The following is a 25,128-nucleotide window of genomic DNA, read 5'->3' as shown; positions in this document are numbered from 1 at the left end:
ACAAGTATTTATTGCACTAGTCTTTCAACTTTTCTATAGTATTCAAAGTAGAAAGAAAATTTAAGAAATTTTAAATATTGAATAGATCAAATTTATAAATTTTATGAGGTATTAAAAATCACAATATAGTGAACACCTGTGTACCTATCAAAATAACTTACTGAAGACTCTTGTTCCCCTCCCTGATGCTAACATTCGTCTTCTTTCAAGGGTAACTATTATGCTGAATTTTGTGTTTATTATTCCCTTGTTTTATTTATAGTTTTGCCATAGTGCATAACTCCTAAACAATATATTGTTTAATTTTGTGTACTTTAAACCTTTTTGTAAGTGCATTTGTCTGTAATTTACTTTTTATACTCAATATTACATTCCTATGATTAATCCTGTTGTTGTATATAGCTGTAATTCACTAATTTTACGGCTTTTTAGTATTCTATTCAATGAATATAACACACATTTAAAAAAAATCATCTCTCCTGTTGATGGACATTTAGGGTGTTTCTAGTTTTTTACTATTTCAGACAGTGCTGGTACACATGTACAAGAGTTTCTCTGAGAGAAGAATTGTTGGGGCATAGGTTATGTACAGTTTCAACCTTACTAAATAATGCTAATTTTTTTCCAAGGTGGTTGGTTATATTTACATTCCCACTAGCGATGTATGTGTTTAAGTTGCAAATGTTTGATATGGTCATACTTATTTTTAAGTTTTTTTAATTTTTAAATGATTTTATATCTTCAGAAAAGTCACAGAAACAGTACAAGAGATCCAAACATGACATTTAAAAATAATTCCATTCTCCAATAAAGATGTTAAAAAAAAAAGAAAATTATCACAATATGCTGGCTTAAAAAAATCCATTTATAATAGCATCAAAAGGAATAAAATACTTAGGCATATATTTGATGAAAGAAGTGTAAAACTTATACTCTGAAAACTAAAAAACATTGTTGAAAGAAATTTAAAAAGACCTAAATAAATGTAAAGGTAGTCTACATTCATGAATTGGAAGACATTAATATTTTTAAGATGGCAATATTCCCCAAATTGATCTACAGATTCAATGCATTCCCTATCAAAAGCCCACCTGACTTCTTTGCATAAATTAACAAGCTGATCCTAAAATTCATGTGGAAATTCAAGGGACCCAGAATACCCAAAACAATATTTAAAAAGAAGAACAAAGTTGGAAGACTCTCACTGCCCCATTTTAAAACTTAATACAAAGGTACAGCATTTAGACATTGTGGTACTGGCATAAAGATGACATATAAATCAATGGGATAGAATTGAGAGAGTCTAGAAATAAACCCTGCTATTTATGGTCAACTGAATTTTGACCAGGGTGCCAAGACCATTCAATGGGGAAAGTAATCTTTTCAACAAATGGTGCTGGGGCAACTTGATATCCATATGTGAAAGAATGAAGTTGGACCTTTACCTCACAAGCAAAAAGTAACTTAAAACAGATCAAAGACCTAAATGTAAGACCTAAAACAATAAAATTCTTAGAAGAAAACATAGGTGTAAATCTTCATGACTTTGGATCAAGCAACGATTTCTTAGATACGATTCCAAGAGCACCACCACCAACAACAACAATAAAAATAGATAAACTGGACACCATCAAAATTAAAAACATTTGTGCTTCATAGGACACCATCAAGAAAATGAAAAGAGAACCCACAGAATGGGAGAAATTATTTGCAAATCATATGTCTGATAAGAGACATATCTATAATATTTAAAGACCTATTATAACTCAATAATAAAAAGACAAATAGCCTAATTAAGATATGGGTAAAGGATCTGAATGGGCACATATCCAAAGAAGATATACAGATGACCAAAGAGCACGTGAAAAGATGCTCAACACCATTAGGCAGTTGGAGAAATGAAAATCAAAAACACAATGAATACTACGTCATGCCCATGAGCATTGCTATAAGCAAAAAGAGAGACAATAACAAGTAATATGTAGAGAAACTGGAAGTTCATACACTGCTGGTGGGAATGTAAGTGGTTTAGCTACTTTAGAAAACAGTCTAGCAGTTCTTCAAATGGTTAAACAAAGAGTTACCATATGATCCAGCCATTCTACTCCTAGATATGAAATGAGAGAAGTGAAAATATAGGTCCACACAAAAAACCTGTACACAAAAATTTACAATAGCATTATTCATAATAACCAAAAAGTGGAAACAGTTCAAATGTCTATCATGTCCATAATGAATGGACATATAAAATGTAGTAAACTATACAATGGAATATTACTCAGCAATAAAAAGAAATGAAGTATTGATGAATGCTAAAACATGGATGAAACTTGAATACGGTATTCCAAGTGAAAGAAGCCAGTCACACAAGATCAGATATTGTTATGATTCCATTTACATTAAATGTCCAGAGCAAGGAGACCTATAGAGAAAGAAAATATATTGGTAATTGCCTAGAGCTGGGGGACTGAGGGGGGAATTGAGGGATGATGGTTAAAGGGTCTGGGGTTTCACGAAAATGTTCTAAAATTGCTTGTAGTGATTGTTGTACAACTCTGTGAATTTACTAAAAGCTATTGAATTGCACATTTTATATGGGTGAAATGTATGTGGGCTATATATTAATAAAGCTGTTAAAAAATAGGGAGTTCACATAAACCCTTCACCAGCTTTGGTTGAAGTTGAGAATTTATATAACCATAGTGCCATGATCAAAACAGGAAATCAATTCTGGAACAAAACTATTAACCAACTAAAGACCTCACTAGTTTTCCCTTAATGTCATTTTTTGTTCCAGGATTCAATCCAGGATCAAACGTTGCATTCAGTTCTTTTGTCCTCTTAGTCTCCTGCAACCTGGGACATGTCTTCAATTTTACCTTGTTTTTCATGACTTTAACTGCTATCTCCAATTCCATGTGAACACTGCAAGGTTCCTTTTAGTCCTTCCCCATTTCTCTATTTGTAACTTCTTTCTCTGACAGGGAGAAACCTGATTCTTTTTTTTTTTTTTTTTTTTTTTTTTACGGTACGCGGGCCTCTCACTGTTGTGGTCTCTCCCGTTGCGGAGCACAGGCTCCGGACGCGCAGGCTCAGCGGCCATGGCTTGCGGGCCCAGCCGCTCCGCGGCATGTGGGATCTTCCCGGACCGGGGCACGAACCCACGTCCCCTGCATCGGCAGGCGGACTCTCAACCACTGCGCCACCAGGGAAGCCCAGAAACCTGATTCTTGTTATCTGTAATGTACATATTCACTTCTTTGATTTTTTTCCCTAGAAGTTACACAATTGCTAACCCACACCCCTGTGAGAAAACAGATTGCCAGCTAAAGTGTTGCCATACAATTCTTTTGGTCTTTAGCCTTATGGTTTCCAGCCAAAACTGATTTGTTTTACTGAGGTTTGCTCTTTTCATGCTCACCCCCCATCAATGTGGTTATGTTAGTTTTCATTTGTTACCATTTGGATTCCATGTTGCCTGCCTCTCCTCCCACCCAACCCCCCATGCCCCACTCCATTCTTTTTTTTTTTCTTTTTTAAATATTTATTTATTTATTTGTCTGCGCCGGGTCTTAGTTGTGGCACTCAGGATCTTTGTTGCGGCATGTGGGATCTAGTTCCCTGACCAGGGATCGAACCCGGGCCCCCTGCATTGGGAGTACGGAGTCTTAACCGCTGGACCACCAGGGAAGTCCCCCCACTCCATTCATTTTTTTTAAAATTTATTTTTGGCTGCATTGGGTCTTCAATGCTGCGCGCAGGCTTTCTCTAGTTGTGGCAAGCCTGGGCTACTCTTCGTTGCAGTGCACAGGCTTCTCCTTGCGGTGGCTTCTCTTGTTGCGGAGCATGGTCTCTGGGCGCGCGGGCTTCAGTAGCGTGGGCTGTAAAGCACAGGCTCAGTAGTTGTAGCGCACAGGCTTAGTGGCTCTGCGGCATGTGGGATCTTCCCGGACCAGGGCTCGAACCCGTGTCCCCTGCACTGGCAGGCGGATTCTTAACCACTGCGCCACCAGGGAAGCCCCCCCACCCCCTACTCCATTCTTGATTAACTTTGTTCTATGGTTCTAAGAGTCAAAGCTATACAAAACGGTATATTCAGAGAAGCATCTTCCCCTCCTCATACCTACTCATTCCCATTCTCCCTTCTTTACACCCCTTTCCCACCCATCCCCCTACTGGTAACCAATCTCTTTAGGTTGTGGTTTATCCTTCTTGAATTTGTTTTGCAGAAATGAGGTACATAAGTATTTTCTTTCATCCACTACTTTCTTACAGTTATCTTGTTTTAAAAAATTTGTATTAATGTGGTATTATTCCATTTTATTATGGTTTTTATTTCCCTTATTACTAATGAGGCTGAACATCTTTTCAGATATTTATTGGCCATTTGGGTTTCTTCTAGGAAATGCCTGCTAAAGTTTTTTTTTTTGCCCATTTTCTCTTGGATTTGTAGGAGTAATTTATGTATTCTGAATACTAATCCTTTTTAGTAATACTAGTTACAGATTTGGAAGGCTCGTCTTTTTATTTATAATATCTTTGATGAATAGACCTTCTTAAGTTTAGTTTATCTATCATTTGGCCTTTTCTGTTTAAGTAATCCTCTATGAGTTGCCACAGTTATTATCCTTTATTGTCTTCTAAAATTTTTAGAGTTTTGTCTTTTACATTTACGTTTTTAATCCACCTGAATTTTTTTTTTCTTTTTTTTTGCATATCAGGTAAGATCCAATATAATTTCTTGGTTCTTCAGTGCTGACTGTTGAAGAGCCCATCCTTTACCACTGATCTACATAGCAAGCTTTATCATAAATCTCCGTTTTATATGCATGTGGGTGTGTTTCCAGGGTTTGCTCCATGCCAAAACCACTGTCTTGTTAATACAGCTGTATAATTCTTAGTCTCTGGTAAGGCAGATCTCTCCCACCTTTTCTACTTCAGGTCTGTCTTGACTATTCTTGGTTCTTTGCTCTGCCATATACATTTTTAAACAATTTAAAATTTTAACTATATGTTTATAATATGCTTCTAATTTAAGTCTTCTTTAATGTCATTAATAGTTTCATCATTTTCTCCATAAAGGTCTTATACACCTTTTATAAGATTTATTCGTAGATAATATTTTCTGACGTCATTGTAAAATAGTTTTTTTAAAATACATTTCCTAACTGTTTGCTGTTGGTATATAGAAATACAACTAATTTTTATAAATTGATTTTGAATCCATCAACTTAACTAAATTCTTATTAATTTAATTGATTTATTGATGGATTATTTTATGTTTTCTACCAAGACATATTATTAGTAAATAGTGATAGTTTTGTTTCTTTCTCTCTTTTTTTCAGTAATTGGTGGTTCCATTTATTTCTAAATATAGTAAGAGCATAAGATATTTTTATTGAGTTGAAATAAAATGCTTGTAATGATGCCATTAACACCTCTTGAAAGAGGCCCTCTGAAGGAAGAGACCATATCCATTTTTGTTTTACATTTACTAAGGAGAAGCTGTGAAGGGACAGAGGAATTAAAATGGAATATTAAATTATATTCTGTTTACATTTTAATATACACTGCGTAAGACCACCAGCTTCTATGAAAGGATAAATACTGTATCATTAGACTGGTTGTGGAGAGTTTTGTTTCTCACTTTACAGTTATAGGTAAAAAAAGTCAGGATATACAGTTATAAAATGTGAGCTAGGTAGCAGAATATCCATTTTAAAAAAGTAGGAAGGAATGCACAAAAATGTTCACAGTGGCTTATTTTGAGTTAAAGAATCCTGGATGATTTTTTCTTTTTTAATATATCTCTATACTTTCCAGTTTTCCCAAGATGAGTATCTATCACTTTCATAACCAGGAAAGAAACAAAACTTAAAACTAAAAGCAAGTCTAAAACAAAATGTAAAGGTAAGGATCATATACTAAAAATGCCCCGTTAGAAATAAAACAATCAAGTATCTCTGATATGCCTCCCCCCCACCGAGATATACCACTGCAGAGCCAGCTGGCAGCATAGACTAATTTACCATGTTATGTCTAAGAGAATGACCTCTGAGATTCATGGAACTTTGTCTTTCCATTAAGGGCATGTATGGACTTGACCTGTCAAAGGCATACAATTGGTCGGCATTTCATTTGTTTTGAAATGTGATCAACTCAATTATCCATAAGATACATTTTTCCTCTTTGTGAATTATTTATGGTCTTATCATATTAAGAGCCTCCTAACTCTCACTGCTTATTTCCTAAGGATAAACTTAGGAAATATAGACTAATTTTCAACTGGTTCTACTCTCCCTATTTTACAAATAAGGAAACAGAAACCACCAGAGATTAAGTAGGTCCTCTTTCTGTGCCTCTGCTCACCTCCTCTACACCAGAGGACTTTGTCTCTCATCATGACACTTGTCAAAAATATCCATCTTCTCCATCATAAGCTCCATGAGATTAAGATCTTTGTTTGTCCTGCCCTCCTGTGTATCCCCAGGCTGAGCACAATACCTGACATAGTACCTGATATATAATGGATGTTCGGTAAATCTCTATCGAATGTTGAATAAATTTTATAAGCAATCAGGCTACTTGCCAAATTAAATGTTTGATTAATTGCTTTTGGAAATATTCACAACATCATTTGACTACACGTGGGTGAAATTGAAAACGATCTCTGAGTAAAAGCTCCTGATGAAAAAAGTTTGAAAGCAAAATTACCTTTCTGTTTACCTTTTCTGGTATGATGAATTTTTCATACGGTAAAACATTTTTCCTATTTTCTTTTCTTTTCTTTTTTTTTTTTTTTTTGCGGTACGCGGGCCTCTCACTGTTGTGGCCTCTCCCGTTGCGGAGCACAGGCTCCGGAAGCGCAGGCTCAGCAGCCATGGCTCACGGGCCCAGCCGCTCCGTGGCATGTGGGATCTTCCCGGACCGGGGCACGAACCCGTGTCCCCTGCATTGGCAGGCGGACTCTCAACCACTGTGCCACCAGGGAAGCCCTCCTTTTTTCTTTTATACCATTTAGAGCTATTAGTATTACGGCATCTAGATGCTAATTGCATATAGCTGTTAATTAGTCTGGTTTTATATGAAGAGAAAAACTAGACAAACAAAACTAAGTCAACATAATTCATAAAAGTCTCTTCACTTAACTTGTTTATCTTTTTTAATTTAAATTTTTTTCCACACAGTTGGAACTGGTAGATGTGGCTGATATTGGATATTAAATAGATATCCTTGGAGGACCATATCTAACCCCCAAATGTGACATATCTAACCCTAATCAGTCTTCTGGTTCCTTCTGCCTGGAGGGTCATGGGCTTGAGTGACAAGGCTCTCCTCTCAGAGGGCTGAGTGTCTTGGGCAGAGGAGTGTTGTGCACCCTTGTTTGGGGGCAGTGTTTTTTTTCCAGCTTTATTGAGCTATAATTAACATTGTCTAAGTTTAAGGTATACAGTGTGATGTTTTCATGCATGTATGTATTGTGAAATGTTCACCACAATAAGGTTAGTTAACACACACTTCACCTCACATAATTGCCACTTTGTCTCTTCATTTTAAAGGAGGATTTGGTGTTTTAATTATCCAACAACAGCTTCATGTGCCTAGAACTATTTTAAATGTTTGTATGTAGAAATAATTTTACTATAGACAGAGATAATGATACAGTACAAGTTTTACAGTTTCTAACATTTTGACAATATAATTATCTTGAGTAATTCAGTTCATTCTATTAATTTGGTACATAATCCAATAATCGTTGAGGGCATCCCATACTCTAGGTACTGTGCAACATTGTCACTATATAAAATGAGTAAAATACTACCTAAAAAAGCTCACGATCTAGCGATGTATCTTTGGATATCAGATTTTATTTTCCTTTTTTCTTATATGTGTTTTGTCGCTAAATTTGGGGTAAGGAAGATTTACACGATTATATCAATTTGGCCAAGAGCTCTAGTCCAAAGCTTCATTTTTTCCAAGTGGCCTATAGTAGCTGTTAGCAGATAAATAGAATTTAACTAGACATAATTAAATTCACATATAAATATGTTTATATTTCACATATAAATAGAATTTAATTAGACAGAGGTCTCGTACATTCAAGCTTCTACTTAACGTATCAGGTCAGTCCCTGTTGTCATTTGTATGAAGTATGGGAGGTGGGGTGCGGTATTCTAAAGAAAAGGAAACCTGATATTTCCTCTTCAAAACTGTTGTAGGGAATATGGAAAAGGAAAACTATCTGCTCTGTAAATCTCTGTATATGGTTAGCACCCAGTATATCAGTACTGAACTTAATCTCATAGACATGTGTGTAAAAAAGATAAACTCTTTTTTCTTCTTGGCAGGTGTCCTTGTAGACTTGGGTCTGGAGGAAAATGGGACAGCCTATCAGAGAGCAGAGAAATATGTTGTTCGTCTAGACAATGAGATTCAAACCAAGTTTGAAGTTTTTATGAGAAAGGTGAAACAGAACCCGTACACACTGTTTGTGCTAGTTCATGACAACTCCCATGTGGAACTAACGAGGTGATTGCTTCAGAGTGAGCAAATACAATATTTCTTCTACAGCAGTAATGGTCATGTACTAAATAATTGAAAAGGTGGTGATTTGAAAGACCATGGACCCTACCAGTTGGCATCTTCTCATGGTTAACTTATTCCCACCCTTTCCTTGCTTTCTCAACTTTTCTTACCACTTTAATGTTGTTTTTATTTTAACTATACTGTGGGTGAATTTACAAATTCCTGTTAAAATCCGGTCTTAAGAGCATTGTGGGGACTCAGCTGCTTCAGCGAAAGGGTGGCAACAAGGGGGTTGCGGTGAGTGAGCTCCCAGAAGGGCCATGTGCTTTCCCGCCCACCCCCTCTCCTCCTCGTGGTTCTTCTTGTTTTCTCCTTTTCCTTGTCCTCTCTTCCTTCCTTTCCTGCCATTTCTCCTCTTCCTTGCCTTTCTCTCTTCCCTCTTCCCTTTAGCAGCAGTGGAGATGCCACTTCAATGATCTGAGAGCAGATCCAAAACCTTCCGCAATCTGCCTGTTTAAACAAGAGACCATCCTATCTCTTTATGGGCTTATTAATGAAATAACAGTTTGTGTAGTGTGACGGAGTCAGATCAAATCACAGTACTTGTCTAGTAGGGGGTATCTTTGTTCCTATGGATTGAAAAAAGCAAGTAGTTGTTTTTTGTTGTTGTTGTTTTTTTAAGGGCAAATAGTTGTCAAATATTACATATCATGGTTTGTCCTCACCACGTCAGGGGAGGGAAATTTCAGGCATCATCAAACATTCATAGATTTTCTTTCCTCAGGACACACTGAGGTTAGGCATCTGGAATTTTTTTGATCTGTGGTAGAAATGTCAGAATTGCAAAAACACTTGTTCAGAAGCCAGAATGTGTTTGGTACTCCATAATCTGAAGTCCAGAGCCATATGTAGGTGTAAATAAGACCTGGTATAACTTGTTAGATTTGCAAGGAAGGAAGGAAGGGAGAGAGGGAGGAAGGAAAGATAAAGAAAAGAAATTTTGCCCACACCTCGTTCAGTTACTGCTCATGTTCTATGAGCAGAAATAGCTCACTGACCTTGTATACCTCATCTTTGAAAGTTTGGGGTAATAGCTCTGAGGATTATACATTGGATCTCTCTGTATTTAATCCTCATGGGCCTTGAGATTACTTTTTTGAATATACATATATATATATGTATATATATAGATAGAGAGAGAGAGAGAGAGGGAGAGAGAGGGAGAGAGGGAGAGGGGTGGGGTGGGGATACCTCCACATTGAACAGAACTGAAAATGACTCAGAGATATGAAAATGTTGGTCGTGGGGAGGAGGCCGGAGGAGTCCTCCCCACGGCCTAGCAGCTTCAAGTGAGGAAGGAGAGTGTGTTACACAGAGGGGATTCCTTGTAGCTTTGGGGCCTCTCTGGGGGTACAGATCATTGCACAGTTACAAGCATCATATTTTGATGGAGAGCTCCCTCATTCAGGTGGGCTTTCCAACTGAAGTGATCCACCTCAGCTACGGAGCTGGATATCCTTGGTTTGGATAACTGAGTTTACACTTTGAGGTATATCAGCGACAAACTGAAAAAGGAAAAAAAAAATCCCTCAAATTTGTCTGAAAGGGGTAAGAAGGTGGGTCCTCTTTGCCTTCCAAATCTAATGTTGGTTGCTTCTGTTCCTGCCCCCAATTAATAGGAACCAGAAAAATAAGAGCTAAAACACCACCTCCATTTTGATATCTGATTCTGCATCTAATCAGTTAAATTAGGAGGTTTTAATGTGACTTTCAATATTTCTACAGTGTCATTTCGGGCTCTTTGTCACATGGTGAACCTGGCCATGGATTGGCTGACAGAGTCATTAACTGCAGAGAGGTTCTGGAAGCTTTCAACCTCCTTGTGCTCCAGGTCACCTCCTGCCCATACACTCTGCAGACCCAACAGTCCCGAATCAGCGCCAACAACGAGGTTCACTGGATACAGCTGGACAGCACAGTGAGTCTCTGTTCTACCCTCTGATACACAGTCATGTTCTCAGTTCCCCTGGGGAGCAGAATCTTGTAATAAAATATGGTCATGGCAAAAGAGTTCAAAAAACTAACTAACATAATGCTTTCTCTTCTAAAAGTTCCATATAATTACAATTATTATTCACTAAAAACTAGTGAATAGTGTCCTCTATAAATTTGATTCGGTGGTTCTTTTTTGGGCTATCATGCAGATACAAAACTGTCTGTATAGTTTGTCCCCCTAAAATGTGATGTCAGCTGACACCATCCTCAATATCCTGGATTAGCTTTGTGCCTTTAAATGATTCATTCCAATCTAAAACTTGGAAATTTTATTGTCCTCTTGTTTCAGTCTTACTGATCTAGATGTATATCTATATGTTAATTAGTCTCATGCTTCCCAGCAACTGAATTTTTCCTTTTAATCAATTCTCACAGACTTCTAGTTGAAACAGAAGATGCTGGTACTGTTACTCTAAATTACTCAGGGGACTTCCCTGGCAGTCCAATGGTTAAGTCTCCGTGCTTCCAGCGCAGGGCACACGAGTTTGATCCCTGGTCAGGGAACTAAGATCCCACATGCTGCGCGGTGTGGCCAAAAAGGAAAAAAAAAAAAGACTTTAAACAGCAATTCTCTGGTGGTCCAGTGGTTAGGACTCCACAGACAAAACAAAACACTCTAAATTACTCAGTAGTATCATTTAATGCGTTGAGAATAGCTCAGCACTGTACACATCCAGGTCCAGTCCCTAATACTTAAAAGATATTTTCTGTGACCTATAAACTGTATGCTAAATATATTAGCAAATAAAAAAATGAGTTTTATTAAAAAACAATAAAGATCAGCCGTTAAGCAATAGAACCTTTGTTTAGAAATATTGAACTGTGAGATATTTAAAAATAAACATGTTTAAGTAAAAGAGGCCAGAAATGTCCTACATAAGAATAACTTTATTTTTCAACCCAATGCATTTCACTCTGTTATGAAGTAGGTAAGAAGACTTGGAGCCCTTCTCTTTGAGTATTGGTGTGTCCTTTACAATCAAGCAAGCTCAGGTCCCTGACTCACGTTGGCATCACCAGTCCCTCCCTTGTGAGAACTGTCTCGGTGTGTTGACTGTCACAAGGAGGTTGCTTTGAGCTTTCACTTTGCTGGTATCTTCTCCACCCTAGCTCTGTCCATGAATTGGGTGGGCAAGTTATGGGTGAATTAAGAGGCTGCCAGAGTTCCTTTGCCTCTGAACCAAAACCTTATGGTGTGCCTAGGGTCTACCCCAGTAGTTGTCCTGACATGGAATGGGATAGCCAGTAGAACTGATAAAAGGAAACAGTGTTTTTAATCCAACAGATAGGGCTCCAACTAAACGTTAATTTGAATATATTGTTAGGGGGGAAAAAGGAGAACTATCCTATTCTGAACAGTTGGTTCAGTCTTTTTCTGGAAGGGATCACTCCAGTGATAGGAGGATGGGCTCATAGCTTCTGCCCTTTGTCTTCTCCTGATGTGAAATAATAGAGAAACAAACTTAAAATAATTTTCCTTAAAAGTCATTCCTATGATTGTGGTTAATTTTTTTAAGTATAATGATGGTATTGTGGTTATATTTTTTAAAGGATTCCAATCTTAGAGGTATCTAGTGAAGTATTTGTGGATTAGAGATATGATACCCAGGATCATATTCAAAATAGTTGAGGGGTGGGGAGTTATTATATTCTAATTAAAGTTTAAAAAAAATCATCCCTATGACATTGAGAGGAGCATGGAGAAAAGGTAAAAACATTGAATCTAATTTACAACAACTTTACACATTTAGGGGCGAAGCGCTAGTGATTAGCTTCCTTTAGTTATCCTGAAGCCAATGTCCTAAAGAAGGAATAATAGAGAAAAGCAAAGAAAGTAGACTCAAAAAATATTAGTGAGCACTTGTGGGCTTGTGTTAGATCTTTCCAAGAACACACAGAGAGCTGATGGTTTAAGGAGAAAGCAAAGTACGTATAAAAGCCACTATTATTCCAAAGTAGAATAAGACATAGATAGAGAAAACAGATTGGTGGTTTTCAGAGGCGAGGGCTGGAGGGTAGACAAAATGGGTGAAGGTAGTCAAAAGGTATAGGCTTCCAGTTATAAAATAGATAATTCCTGGGGAAATAATGTACAGCAAAGTGACTATAGTTAATAATACTGTATGGTATATTTGAAAGTTGCTAAGAGAGTAGATCTTAAAATTTCTCACCTTAAGAAAACAAGAATTATAACCGTGTGTGGTGAGGGATGGATGTTAACTAAACTTATTGTGGTGATCATTTCACAACATATGCAGATAGCAAATCATTACGCCTGAAACTAATATAATTTTATGTCAATTATATCTCAATTTTTTTAAAAAAGAAAAAATCAAGTTGTACACCTTAAATATATACACTTTGTCAAAACAAAACAAAAAATGTAACAAAATAAAAACAAAGTAGAGTAAGACAATTGCAGAAAACCAAAGTGCTCTGTGGGTTGAAAGGAGGGAGAAGTCCCACCCATTTGAGAGCATCAGGAACGGCGACATAGAGGACAGAGCACTTGGGATGGGCCTTGGAGGAGAGGAAGGACAGAGCAGACAGGGGAGCAGCCACTCCTGGCAGCAGACAGCTCGGGCAGGACCACAGAGGAGTGAGCATCAGACATTTTTCAGAGAATACTTAGTGGGATGAAAAGAAACCTGGAAATATACATATGGAATCTTTGAGACCAGGCTGGAAAAGCTTACACTTATTACACAGGCATGAACGATATTTTAGCAAGGGCATAGTATTTTTAGAAATAACATTGAGACACAGATGGAGAGAACAAAGGTATGGACACCAAGAGGGGAAAGTGGCGGGGGGGTGGGTGATGAATTGGGAGATTGGGATTGACATGTATACACTAATATGTGTAAAATGGATAACTAATAAGAACCGGCTGTATAAAAAAATAAATTAAAAAAGAAGAAAAAGAAATAGCAGAATATACATATTTCTTTTATTTTTTATATTCACAATGTTAATGTACAGCTTGATGCATTTTCACAAACTGAGCACACCCATGGGACCAGCACCCAGATGAAGAACTAGAACGCTAGCACCACTCCAGAAGCCAGGCACTCTCTCACAAGAGGGAAGCACTCTTCTGTCTTGGTTTGCCCCATTTTGAACGTTATATAAATGGAATCATGCAGTAGGCACTCTGTTATATCTGGCTTCTGTGCTCAACATTGTTTGTGAGATTCTTCTATATTTTGCATGTCATAAAACATTCATTCTTTTTGCTGTATATGGATTACGCTGGGTGACTCACCACAATTCATTTATTCATCCTATTCACTTATTTCAAATAGTGCTGCTTTAAGCATTTTAGTAGACATATGTATGCATTTTTGTTGGGTATGCATTTGGGAGTGAAATTGCTGAGTTCTGAGTTCAGCTTTAGTAGCTACTAAGAGGTTGCAGTTTAAGGCAAGTTATCAACTATAGAGGCCAAGTCAAAGTGATTAGAAAGGGGGAGATGTGTCATCTGGCTTTTCAGGTTAGAATGAACAAGAACCTAAATCAGAATAGTGGTCCTGGAAATACAAAGGATGGAAGAAATGGTAAATCTTCTAGGATTTATTTATTGGGGAAGAGGGAAGGGTCAGAGATATCTTTGAGGCGATGCCTTTAGTTGGAAAAGAGAAGTCAAGAGGAAGGTGGACCTCTGGAGGGCCGATGAGACGGATGTGGGCTGAGTGAAGACTGGGACGAGTGCACAGTCGCAAATGCAATGTGGGAGTTGTGATTAGGGCTTTACCATGAGGATTTGGAATAGACTTCAGAAATGCTAATCACTGAAGCAGCTGGTGTAGATAAAATCATGGAAGAAAGTAATGAAGAGAATGGCTGAGAGGGCAGTGAGGCCAAGGACTGAGGGTTTGGCCTCAGGAATCCTTGGTGACCTTCCAGGGAACAGTGTCCACAGAGCAGAGCATTTGGCTGGAGGAAAAGCAGAGACCGTAGTGAAAGGACAGGGAGGGCTGCATCTGGGGGTCACTGAGAGGGTAGGACTTTGGGAGGGGAGATATTTTTCTTAAGAGAAGGGACATTATCCCCAAAGATACAAGGATTCAATAAATTGTATCACTTATGATTTGTGATACTTGGGGACGTGTGTTTCTTTAGAGGAACATCATTCTGAGTTTGATAACTCGTATTTTAAAGATAGTCCCATTAACTTCTACTTACAAGTCTGCACTTACAGTTTAATGCAAACACAACAGAAAGGGGGAACTATTCACTTCTTATTTTTAGTAGCTCTAGTTCTTAAAACCATACTGGCTCCAGCTGGTGATAAGCCATCTATTTAACAAGCTGCCCTCTCATTTTGCTAAGAGAAAGAGAAGTAAAAATGAAAACAGGTGGAGGCTTCCTGTTCAGCAGGTTACAATGCTGTCAGGGAAAGGAGCAGGCTTGGAGTCCGATTTTACCTCTTCCCAAAGAAACATGATTGTGGATGAGAAGAAATGTGAAAACCACCTACATGTAAGATAAAGCTTTTCCCCTTACTCTGTGCCAAGTCGAGATAAAGAGGGAAACTCAGGTGACTGACTTCTTTCATCCTGAAATGACTGATTTGACACAGCTGTTCGGAACGCAGCCAAGAATCCAGAAAGAAACAAGCGAACAAGTAAACTATAGATGTCGCTCCATCTTTGCTGTAAGGCTCTGATGAAGCATATTTACTCTCAAATGAGACCCTGTTCCAATAAGCAGGAGAAGCTGGTTTGGCGGGGGGGTGGGGAGTGGGCTCAAAAAATTAAAAGCTGCCAATTATAGTATTTTATTTTTATCTTATGGACCTTATAAATGACACAATTGCTCATCTCTTTGGATGGGTTACTTAAAAGCTCAGAACCAAATTCGCATTCCACTTCTAACAAAACGGCAGAAACTTCTGGGATGCATTTTTGAGAGTACTAACTTCATCCCTGGCCCAGTCTCCTTGCTCTTACCCTTGCTTTTTCTTCCTCTCATTGCTTAATTTCGTCTTATATATTTTAAGCTGCTGTGTAACCTTTATGAGTTGGAGAGTGTTTAAAGAAAAATGTCAGTACATAATAAATAACACATAAAAGTGAGAATAAAACGCACAGGCAACATGACAGCAAGAAGAAAGGACTATGAAAAAGTAGTGTACAAAAGAGGAAGGAAAACTATTAAAAAAAACCCCACCAGATACATGAACTCAAAATGTTTATTGATTATTCTGGAGCTGCTTAGTTTAAGGACAAGCAGTTTGTCACACATGTCAGGCTCCTCTGAGGAAATCTTTGTGTCACATCCCAAAATAGTTATTCATTTTCATAGTGATGAGTGAATCATCAAGAAGGGGCATAGATTAAATACTGTGTATTCTGTTTTAGAAGGAAGAAAACTATATATTTCACCTTTAAAATGAATTTTGTTTGTAAAAGTGCAAGAGAATCACCATCATTAAATAACATCAGAAAAGTTAAAATTTCCGTAATAGAGGCGTTTTTGAGTTTTTTGATCTCCAGCGTGTTCTATAGAACTCATATGTATCAATTTACAGAGCTGCTTCGAGAAGGAAAAAAATCTGACCTTCTGACTCTACAAGCCTAAGAAATGCTCTTCCTCTAAAAAATCTGAACAAAAGATAGAGAAAACAAACCATCGATGTAGTTATAATCTGCCTTAAGAAAGCATATCAGCATACCACTAATTACATACTAAGTTCATTTGAAGTGAAGGGAAATTTCAGTTGGTGCTTCAGAGATGATTGTAGAGTTGGTATCAGGTTATACAAGGAAACACAGTTTTTGTTCAGCTTTATTGAGGTATAACTGACAGATAAAAGATATTTAAAGTATACATTGTGATGATTTATGTATACGTTTTTAAAGGATGAGGACTCCTATCTAGTTAATTAACACATTCATCACCAAATATATGTATATATACATACACACATGTACAAATATGTAATTTCTTGGGGAACCTCCATACTATTTTTTCCATAGTGGCTGCACCAATTTACGTTCCCACCAACAGTGCACAAGGGTTCCCTTTTCTCCACATCTACTGACACATCATCTCTCATCTTTTTGATGATAGCCATTCTAACAGGTGTGAGGGGATAGCCCCTTGTGGTTTTGATCTGCATTTCCCTGATAATTAGTGCTCTTGAGCACATTTTCATGTACCTGTTGGCCATCTGTAGGTCTTCTTTAGAAAAATGTCTATTCAGATCCTCTGCCCAGTTTTTAATTGGATTTGGTGGCGGGGGGGGCGGGTTGCTATTGAGTTGTATGAGCTCTTTACAGATTTTGGATATTAGCCCTTTATCAGATAAATGATTTGCAAATATTTTCTCCCATTCAGTAGGTTGCCTTTTCATTTTGTTTCCTTTGCTGTGCAGAAGCTTTTTAGCTTGATGTAGTCCTAATTGCTTATTCACAATTTTTTTAACCTTCTAGGCAATAGCCTATTACAGGTCCCTTCTCCCCCGACCCCCAGAAAATAAGACACATTGTATCCTGCCGTCACTGGGTTTTGCTCTGTTTTGAACCAGGAGGACATGAGCTGCAAGGAGAAGCTGTACTTCGGCATGAATGAGTACAGTAAATCTCTTCAGTGGGGAATCACGAGCCCACTTCTGAGATGTGATGAGACTTTTGAAAAGATGGTGAACACACTCTTGGAGAGGTAAATGAGGACTTTCAACCTTTTCTTTAGCTGTACTTGCATGTCTGAAATAGCCAAACGTCTTTTGTGTCAGTGTCACAGGGAATTTTGGTGGAGCCCAGGCTGTGCAAATGACATGTGAAGGCAGAATAAAAATAGCCTTTCCTAAGATGACCTTTCACTCAAATGGGTTTTCTATGATCATCCAAGACCAACAAAGGAAACCAGTGACTCAGAGTGGGAGGTAGAACCACTTTCTGTGTTCTGAATTGTCTCCCAGGCAGGCTTCATTGTGCACTTGGGCACAGAGGGATTTGCTTATTAAAGACCATTCCTCTGAGGTCTGGCCTTCCCCACACTTTTACATTTTCCTCTCTTTTCTCCTCTGTCCACCACAGGCAAGTACCCTCAGTAAAAACAAAACTTTACTCTGAGAGATTTGGAGTGTAGACTGAAGAAAATTAAAGAACAAACAGATCATTTAAGTGAGTTCAGTTCTAAGTGGCCCTCCTCCATCCCCGACCTTGGGGTTAAGATTCATGACTCTCTGTCTCCTTTTTCTTCCCCAGTTCCAGGTCAGACTCTGGAAGAGCAAAGGGTTTTTCTGGGTTTTTTTCCTCCCTGATCTTGAATCATAGACTCAAAAATTAGGCAGGGGCATTAGAATTTAACGTAATAGGGAATTCCCTGACAGTCCAGTGGTTAGGATTTGGAGCATTCACTGCTGTGGCCTGGGTTCAATCCCTGGTCAGGGAACTAAGATCCTGCAAGCTGTGAGGTGTGGCCAAAAAAAAAAAAGAATTTAGCCTACTAGAGGTCCCTCCCTGCCCTCCACTACAGTATTCTGTTTGATCATCCAGTGATGGGGGCAGTTGGGCACTATTTGATGAGGCACATTCTAATTTTTAGTAGCTCTGGTTCTTAAAACTGGCTCTAATTGATCACAAACCATCTATTTAACAAGCTGCCCTATAACTTTGCTAAGAAAAAAGAAAGAGAAATAAAGATGAGGACAGGGGGATACATCCTACCCAGCAAGTTATAATGCAGTGTCAGGAAAAGAAGCAGGCTTGAGTAGAATTTTATATTTTTGCAGCTGTTGGATTTGAGAAGACTTAACTGACACTGAGATGTTAATCCTTTCACAGCACATGTGATCTTAGATTTCCAGAATCATCCCATGAGTCTCCCCTTTGTTTCCCACCCTTCTGTTCTGTCTGCCCTCTTGGAACCTCTCTTTTCTTCCAGTAACATCACTCGAAGTTTTATAAGTCGTATTTTAATGGATGATCCCATCAACTCCTATACAACTTTCGTAATACTTACAAAACTACAGTTACGGGCTTCCCTGGTGGCGCAGTGGTTGAGAGTCCGCCTGCCAAAGCAGGGGACATGGGTTCGTGCCCCGGTCCGGGAAGATCCCACATGCTGCGGAGCGGCTGGGCCCGTGAGCCATGGCCGCTGAGCCTGCGCATCTGGAGCCTGTGCTCCGCAACGGGAGAGGCCACACCAGTGAGAGGCCGGCGTACCGCAAAAAACCAATAACCAAAAACCAAAAAACTACGGTTACAGTTTAATACAAACAAAACAAACTAGGGAAACTATTCACTTCTAAATTCATAGCTCTTTCAGTGTGAAATTTAAATGCCTGTATGTCAGAGTTACTCTTTGATCTAACTCTGGCTTTCCTACATGGCCCAGCAAAAAGCATTAAGCCTTAAACTTGGATCATCTGTGCCCACTTCCTCTCGCCAAGTCACCCCGGGCTAATAATAGCTATGATTTATTGAACACTTGAAGGGATTGGCCCAGGACTGATTGAACTGAAGGATTTCTTTACTTTTCCCCAATCTACTAAATTCTTACCACGTAAGAAGACATTGTCAGAGACCTGAATAAAATCCACACTCTGTCTCTGACCAGTTGGATGATCTCGGGAAAGGAGCTGAATTTCTCCCAACCCTTAACTCAGCCTCCTTCTATGAGAAGGTGGAGTGGTCAGAACCCAGGGAATCTGTGGTCCTTTCCAGCTCTAAGTACTTCAGAACCACACTAGTCATTTGATGACCCTAACTGGTATTTGCCCCTGGGTTTTTCGGTGTAAGGCTGGTGACGACTGTTTCACTTTAAATAGAATTATAAAGTGGAGCAAAGGTGAAATCCCCCACTGGCCTACCCAGCTGCTGGGCGGCTGCATGTGCTACCAGCTGGCATCCAGAAGGGAAGTTCAGACCCGCCATTGTTTTGCAGGCTCCACGAGAGGCTTGGCCAAGCTCGGGTCCAGGGCCTTGCTTTGCCCATGCCTACTTTCTTGATATCTGCAAGCACCTCTTCATGCCTGCAAGTGGGTCCTCTTTGCCCATTTGTATTCATTCTGTCAGCAGGCTTGGCTTTCTGAGGAATAGCACATTAATGAGAGGTTTATTTTCTGCCTGCTCTGTAATCGTAAAAACTGCCAGTTTGGCAGTCCAGTGAAGGGTGGAGGGAGGGGAATGTTGAGGTGAGTCAAGGACACCCCCTACTATTTGCTGGGCACCCTCCACCGAGCAGGGGCTCAGGTGGATAGGAGGCCACACCACTAGGGGGTGCTATTTCTCCAGCCAGCTCCAAGTTTTCTCCATCTTTATGGGAAGATATTGTTATTGCTACAAAGGAGCTGACCTCAAATTAGCAATAATAATTACTCTTTTTACTCCTGATACTCCACAGACATTACATTAGTGTCTCAATTTCCTTAACTGTAATCTTAAGTATAAGAGAAATAAGCTAACAAGCATTCTAACCCCAAGCCACCAGCAAGAGGTTAGGATCTAGGGATGATCCATTATGGCTCTGTTGAAAATATGAACAGACTAGTGCTTCTAAAAGTGCAATGTGATTGTATAAAATAGATAACTAATAAGAACCTGTTGTATAGCACAGGGAACTCTACTTCGCCACACAGTGGAAACTAACACAAAACTATACCCCTCCACAAAAAAAAATGCAATGTAATACAAATCACCTGGGGACCTTGTCCAGCCTGATTCTGATTCAGTACATGTGTGGTGGGAGGATTTGGCGGGTCTAACAAGCTCCCAGGTGGTGCTGCTGTTGGGTGATGCTGCTGGTCCAGAGACTGCACTGGGAGAAGCTCAGGTCACTAGACTGTCCCTAAACCTCGTGAACTTGCTGTACCTATCCCAGCAGGATCTGTGAGCTCACCTTTTCCTTCTAGTGATGGGGGCTTCAAGGTCATTCTAGAGCTCAAGCCCCACTCCTGTCACGAACCCCTCCCCGCCATGCTTAGTCTGCATTCCTACAGCACAGACCTCGCTGTCCCAGTGGGCCCCACACCCAGATGCTAGCTCCCTGTGTTCTGTTGAAGGTACCCCAGGCTGCACAGCATGGTCGTCCGCTGCTACCTCCTCATCCAGCAGTACTCGGAGGCTCTGATGGCTCTCACCACCATGGCGTCCCTCCGAGACCACAGCACGCCGGAAACACTCAGCATTGTGGATGAGCTCCTCAGCTGCCCAGGAAAAAACAAAAGTGGGAGGGGACACATGCTCATTCTCAGGGTGCCCTCCGTGCAGCTGGCGATGCTGGCCAAGGAGCGGCTGCAGGAGGTGCGCGACAAGCTGGGGCTGCAGTACCGCTTCGAGATCATCCTCGGGAACCCCGCCTCTGAACTCAGTGTCGCAGCCCACTTTGTGGCGCGATTAAAGGTTAGCAATGGACAGACGTTTGTTCTGTTTTCTAGGACTCCCGTGTAGGTGGCTCAGAGGCCTGAGTTTGATAGAGTTTTGCACATGTTTCGGTGTGATCTTCGTGACCATGTTAAGGCTAAACTAAGGGACGTGTCCACTTTCCTAGTTTAATAAGATTCTGTCCGGCCCCCCTTTTAGCACATGCATGCAGTTGGTCTTCCATGCTCTCCAACTGCAGGTGCAAAAATGCGATGACCCAATTTCACCCCATGTTTATTGACCTTGTTCGAGATGCATCTAGCCCACGGCCATCTGTTTTCTCAGAAAAAAAGGTAAGTTGTTCTCTCGGACCTCCGTGGGGCACGCCTTTAAGTATCATCCGTTCACTGAATCTTTTCTGTCCGTGTAGCTATCTGTCTGCTCAGAGTGGGTAAAGTATCCTGTTTCATCTTCAGTGCTCATAGAGAACTACTCCCCACCCTCGTGCATGTGGATTCCCCAACAGTTTGCTGTTTCTTTGTATTTGCTTTGGCCTCAAGGCGTGGGCTGGGCTGAGATTCAGCCGAGCCTCCTGCGGAGAGATTTGTGCATGGCTAAGCGCCGCCCATCCTCCACCCCCGCCCCGCCCCCCTGCACGGCCAGGGACGCACTGCTTTTCCTGAACCCCTCCTGTCAGGCAAGGCGGGCGGGGGAGAATTTCTTAATCAATTAACCTAAATCTCTACATCATGCCCTGCTCAGACTTTTCTGGGGACTTTTATAATCCAATGTGTCCCAGACATTTGACAGCATTTCATAAAATCCTGCGTACACATAGATATGGTACTAAGCTAGGTACTATGTGTCTGGGGTAGACCGACATGGTTTCTGCACCTTGCACACCAAACACTGAGCTAAACTGGGTGAAGAAAAACCTAGTTTGACATAAATTGTATGAAAAGAAAGCACGTAGTCTTAGGGGATTTGCATTCCCACCTTGGGCTGCAAAATGAGAGTGTTGGACTGCATGATCTCTAAGAGCTCTAATTCGAGGATTATTATTTAGTGTTCATAAAGCATTTTGCAAATGTAAGCCTTTGTATTGTATTCTATTACCTAACAAAATGTCTTGCATTAGCTTGATAGGTAGCTGGAACAAATAAATCTGTCTAAAAATAGAAGCTCCTCTATTTAGTGGAAGTTGTAACATTTACGTTTCACATATGGGTATATAGATATAATGCTCACAATATTAATTTAGAGTCATAGACCACATTACAGCAAAATTCCTGGGATAACTAACAAATGAGAGTCCTGAAATTCTTCTTACGGTATAATTCATAGAGGCATAGGTTGTGGGACAATCTGAATAATGCTAATGATGAGGAATCTGCAAAAGCAGATTATCAGCACTGCTCTGTGAAGTCTCACACACCTACTGCAGGGAGATGGTCTAACAGGATGTGAGGCTGCAGGGACTTCTCTGGGTCTCCACTGACCCTGACCAAGTGCAGCTACTTACAGAGTCTTAGGTCATTTGTTCGGACCCTTCAGGAATGCCAATCACTAAGTCGGTATAACTCAGCAGTCCTAAATAATATGCCCCTCTGGGCCATTGTTTGAAAACTGCAGTCAAGACCTGAGCTTCCTAGCCTGGCTGCTAGCACATCAGAATCACCTGCAGGGCTTCCAAAGGGCTGCTGGGAGTGTGCGCCATACACGAAGGGGGTCTCAAGTAATTACTTCTCAAAGCAGTTATATCTCAATTCTCATGAGTCGCTGCCAGGCACCAGCCACACAAAAGAGATTTCCATATGCTCAAAACCTCTCGATCACATCAATCCATCCTTTTTATATTCTCTATTTGTGTGGAAGTGAAAATTCGAAATCCCTTTGGAATGTTCACATCCTAAGAAAGACGACCACTTGCCAGGTGGTCTCTGTTTCACCTGTTTATTTCTTTTTTAAAAATTTTGTTTGTTTATTGGCTTGTATTTCTACCCCCATAGCCTGAAATTTCTATGAGGACTTTTCCTCTCAATATGAATAGCACCCAATGAAGTTTCAGGGCACAAAAGAGGCACATGTAAAAATTTGTTAAATTAATTAACCATTGTAGCATTCTTTGACTCTCATTCACTCTTCTTCTTTTTCACCTGTTTATTTCTAAATTACCAACTTTACCACTGACGAGATAGCAGCAGTGTGCCTTTCATCTCTAACGCTGGGTAAAATCCAATGCCTCTTTTTCCATTAGATGTTCTTATTTTTGTGCTTACCTCTAATTATCCTTTAGAAATCGTGGTTAACTTATAAGTGATAACAAGTACTTTGGAAGGATACAAGGTTTATATCTAAATAAATCAGTTCATCCAGAAGGCCTGTGAAGCTTTCATTAGGTTTCCTTGGCCTTGAACCCCATATTATCCCTGAAGTCAATGCTCGCCTAGTCTTTTGTGTTGTCTTAACTGCCTCTTCAGGAAAATCATCCTGAGGGCATGACAGATCCATAGGAGAATGGCAGCCATCAATCATCAGAAGTAACAATGTGACAGAAAAGCATTTTATAGGGGGTTTAGCTAGCTCTGCTTGGTCAAGAGTAAAAGTGGAATTTGTTTAATCATCTTTTGAAAATAAATCTCCTTATAAAACATAATATCTGTTATCCCATCATTATAACCCAACCTCATTCTTGATAGAACGATGAAATATATTCGAGGAGACCCCAGTGTCAGGGATATCATAAATCCAATGTGAAGGCTTATGAGTAAAACGATTCCTATTTGCAGAATTATTTGCTTTGAATTAGGTAATGTTCTGGTTCCCTTTGACATGAAAATATATGGAAAACTGAATTGGGGGGGAGAAACTTTCTTGTAATATCTTAAAAAATATTTTGACAGATTAATTTTCTAAGACATAGAAAGTCTCTCAAACTTGTAAACAGTTACGTAGACCCACTGAGTTCTCTGTGGCAAACATATGATAACAGATTGGGCAACAGGATTCAGGTTGGTTCTTCCAATTTTACAAGTTATATGCATTTTACTTGCAGTAATTGTGGGTATATTTAATTCCAAAGACTGGTTTTCCTAGACATCAACAAATCAGTAAACAAACTCTGTTATATCATATCATATCTTGCCTGATATATTTCTTTTTATCCCATTCTGATTTTAGCAAAGGAAGTACCAGTCTATTTTAAAATAAAATTGTATGCATTACTTAATACCTCACTTCTTAGTCCTTGTTCCCAAAAGCATTATCTGAAATGCCAGTTCATTTCTTATAACTCCTGCTAGAAAGCCGATATAAAGCACAGTTAGATCTACACACTTCATAAAAAGTAGTAGAAACCACCTTCTCTACTTAAGAGATGGTTTATTTTCTCTCTGCTCTAAAACAGACAGAAAAGTCTATAAGATCTTTTCACTTTTGAACATCTTTCAAGTTGGGATTTTCTTCCTCTTGATATATTCATGTTTTCAGATTGATGTTCCATTTATTAAAGATATTCGTGTGTGTATATGGGTTTATATATATGAGAAGTTGACTACGTGTGAGGAGTTTTGTTGAGATTCTTTTATTAGTCATTTACAACTGAAATGGTCTTTTTCAGTCAATCAGTCCGAAGAGTCTGTCCATTATATGAAGGAAGTGTACTTAAGAGCCTTGAGTCAACTAGTTTAACTAGGATTTCTGTAAGGTTTGCACCATCGGTGGAATATTTCATATTGTATGTTTCTTTGACCTGTGTGGCTAATGTATGATATAAACCAAGATCTCCTGTTTTATCCTACTGCGATAAAACGAAAGGCTACATTCTTCTAGAGTGCTTTGTGCATGTCTTTTAGTAGTAATTAAAATATATGTACACACACAAACACACTTACTGGAAGTCATTTGGAACCACAGATGTGTATAAAGCCTGGCTGTAGAAACCTTTAAGAAGGTGGGAACTTAAATGAAGGGTTTTAATTTTATTGTGTGGGTCCCTTTCTACAGACTTGGAGAGGAAATGAAGCAGAAGAGTGGACCCCTCGGACGTACCAAGATCTAGAAGGTCTGCCTTGTATTGTGATATTAACTGGCAAAGATCCCCTTGGAGAAACCTTTCCCAGGTACAATGTGAATTGTTAGTTTTTATTTTCCATTAGTTACCCACCTGAGCTGGTGGTGAAAACTTGGCTGACGGTCACCCATTTCATTCACTTGGCAAGTGAGAAGAGCATTG

At 39.5% G+C, this 25,128-nt stretch overlaps 1 protein-coding gene across 1 annotated transcript in view; it reads left to right on the top strand.

Moving 5' to 3' along the window:
- GREB1L (GREB1 like retinoic acid receptor coactivator) overlaps window positions 1–25,128 on the top strand; it is a 260,596-nt gene that overhangs the window by 215,713 nt on the left and 19,755 nt on the right. Inside the window, exons 17-21 of the mRNA XM_060121360.1 lie at window positions 8,349–8,529; window positions 10,312–10,504; window positions 17,114–17,247; window positions 20,594–20,933; window positions 24,900–25,015. Coding sequence (XP_059977343.1) covers window positions 8,349–8,529; window positions 10,312–10,504; window positions 17,114–17,247; window positions 20,594–20,933; window positions 24,900–25,015 — 964 coding nt within the window. The remainder of the gene's footprint in view (window positions 1–8,348; window positions 8,530–10,311; window positions 10,505–17,113; window positions 17,248–20,593; window positions 20,934–24,899; window positions 25,016–25,128) is intronic.

Source organism: Lagenorhynchus albirostris, chromosome 14 (genome assembly GCF_949774975.1).
Source record: "Lagenorhynchus albirostris chromosome 14, mLagAlb1.1, whole genome shotgun sequence".
Classification (NCBI taxonomy): Eukaryota; Metazoa; Chordata; class Mammalia; order Artiodactyla; family Delphinidae; genus Lagenorhynchus; species Lagenorhynchus albirostris.
Note: the sequence above shows the minus strand (reverse complement) of the source record. Positions and strands in the feature narration are given on the sequence as shown.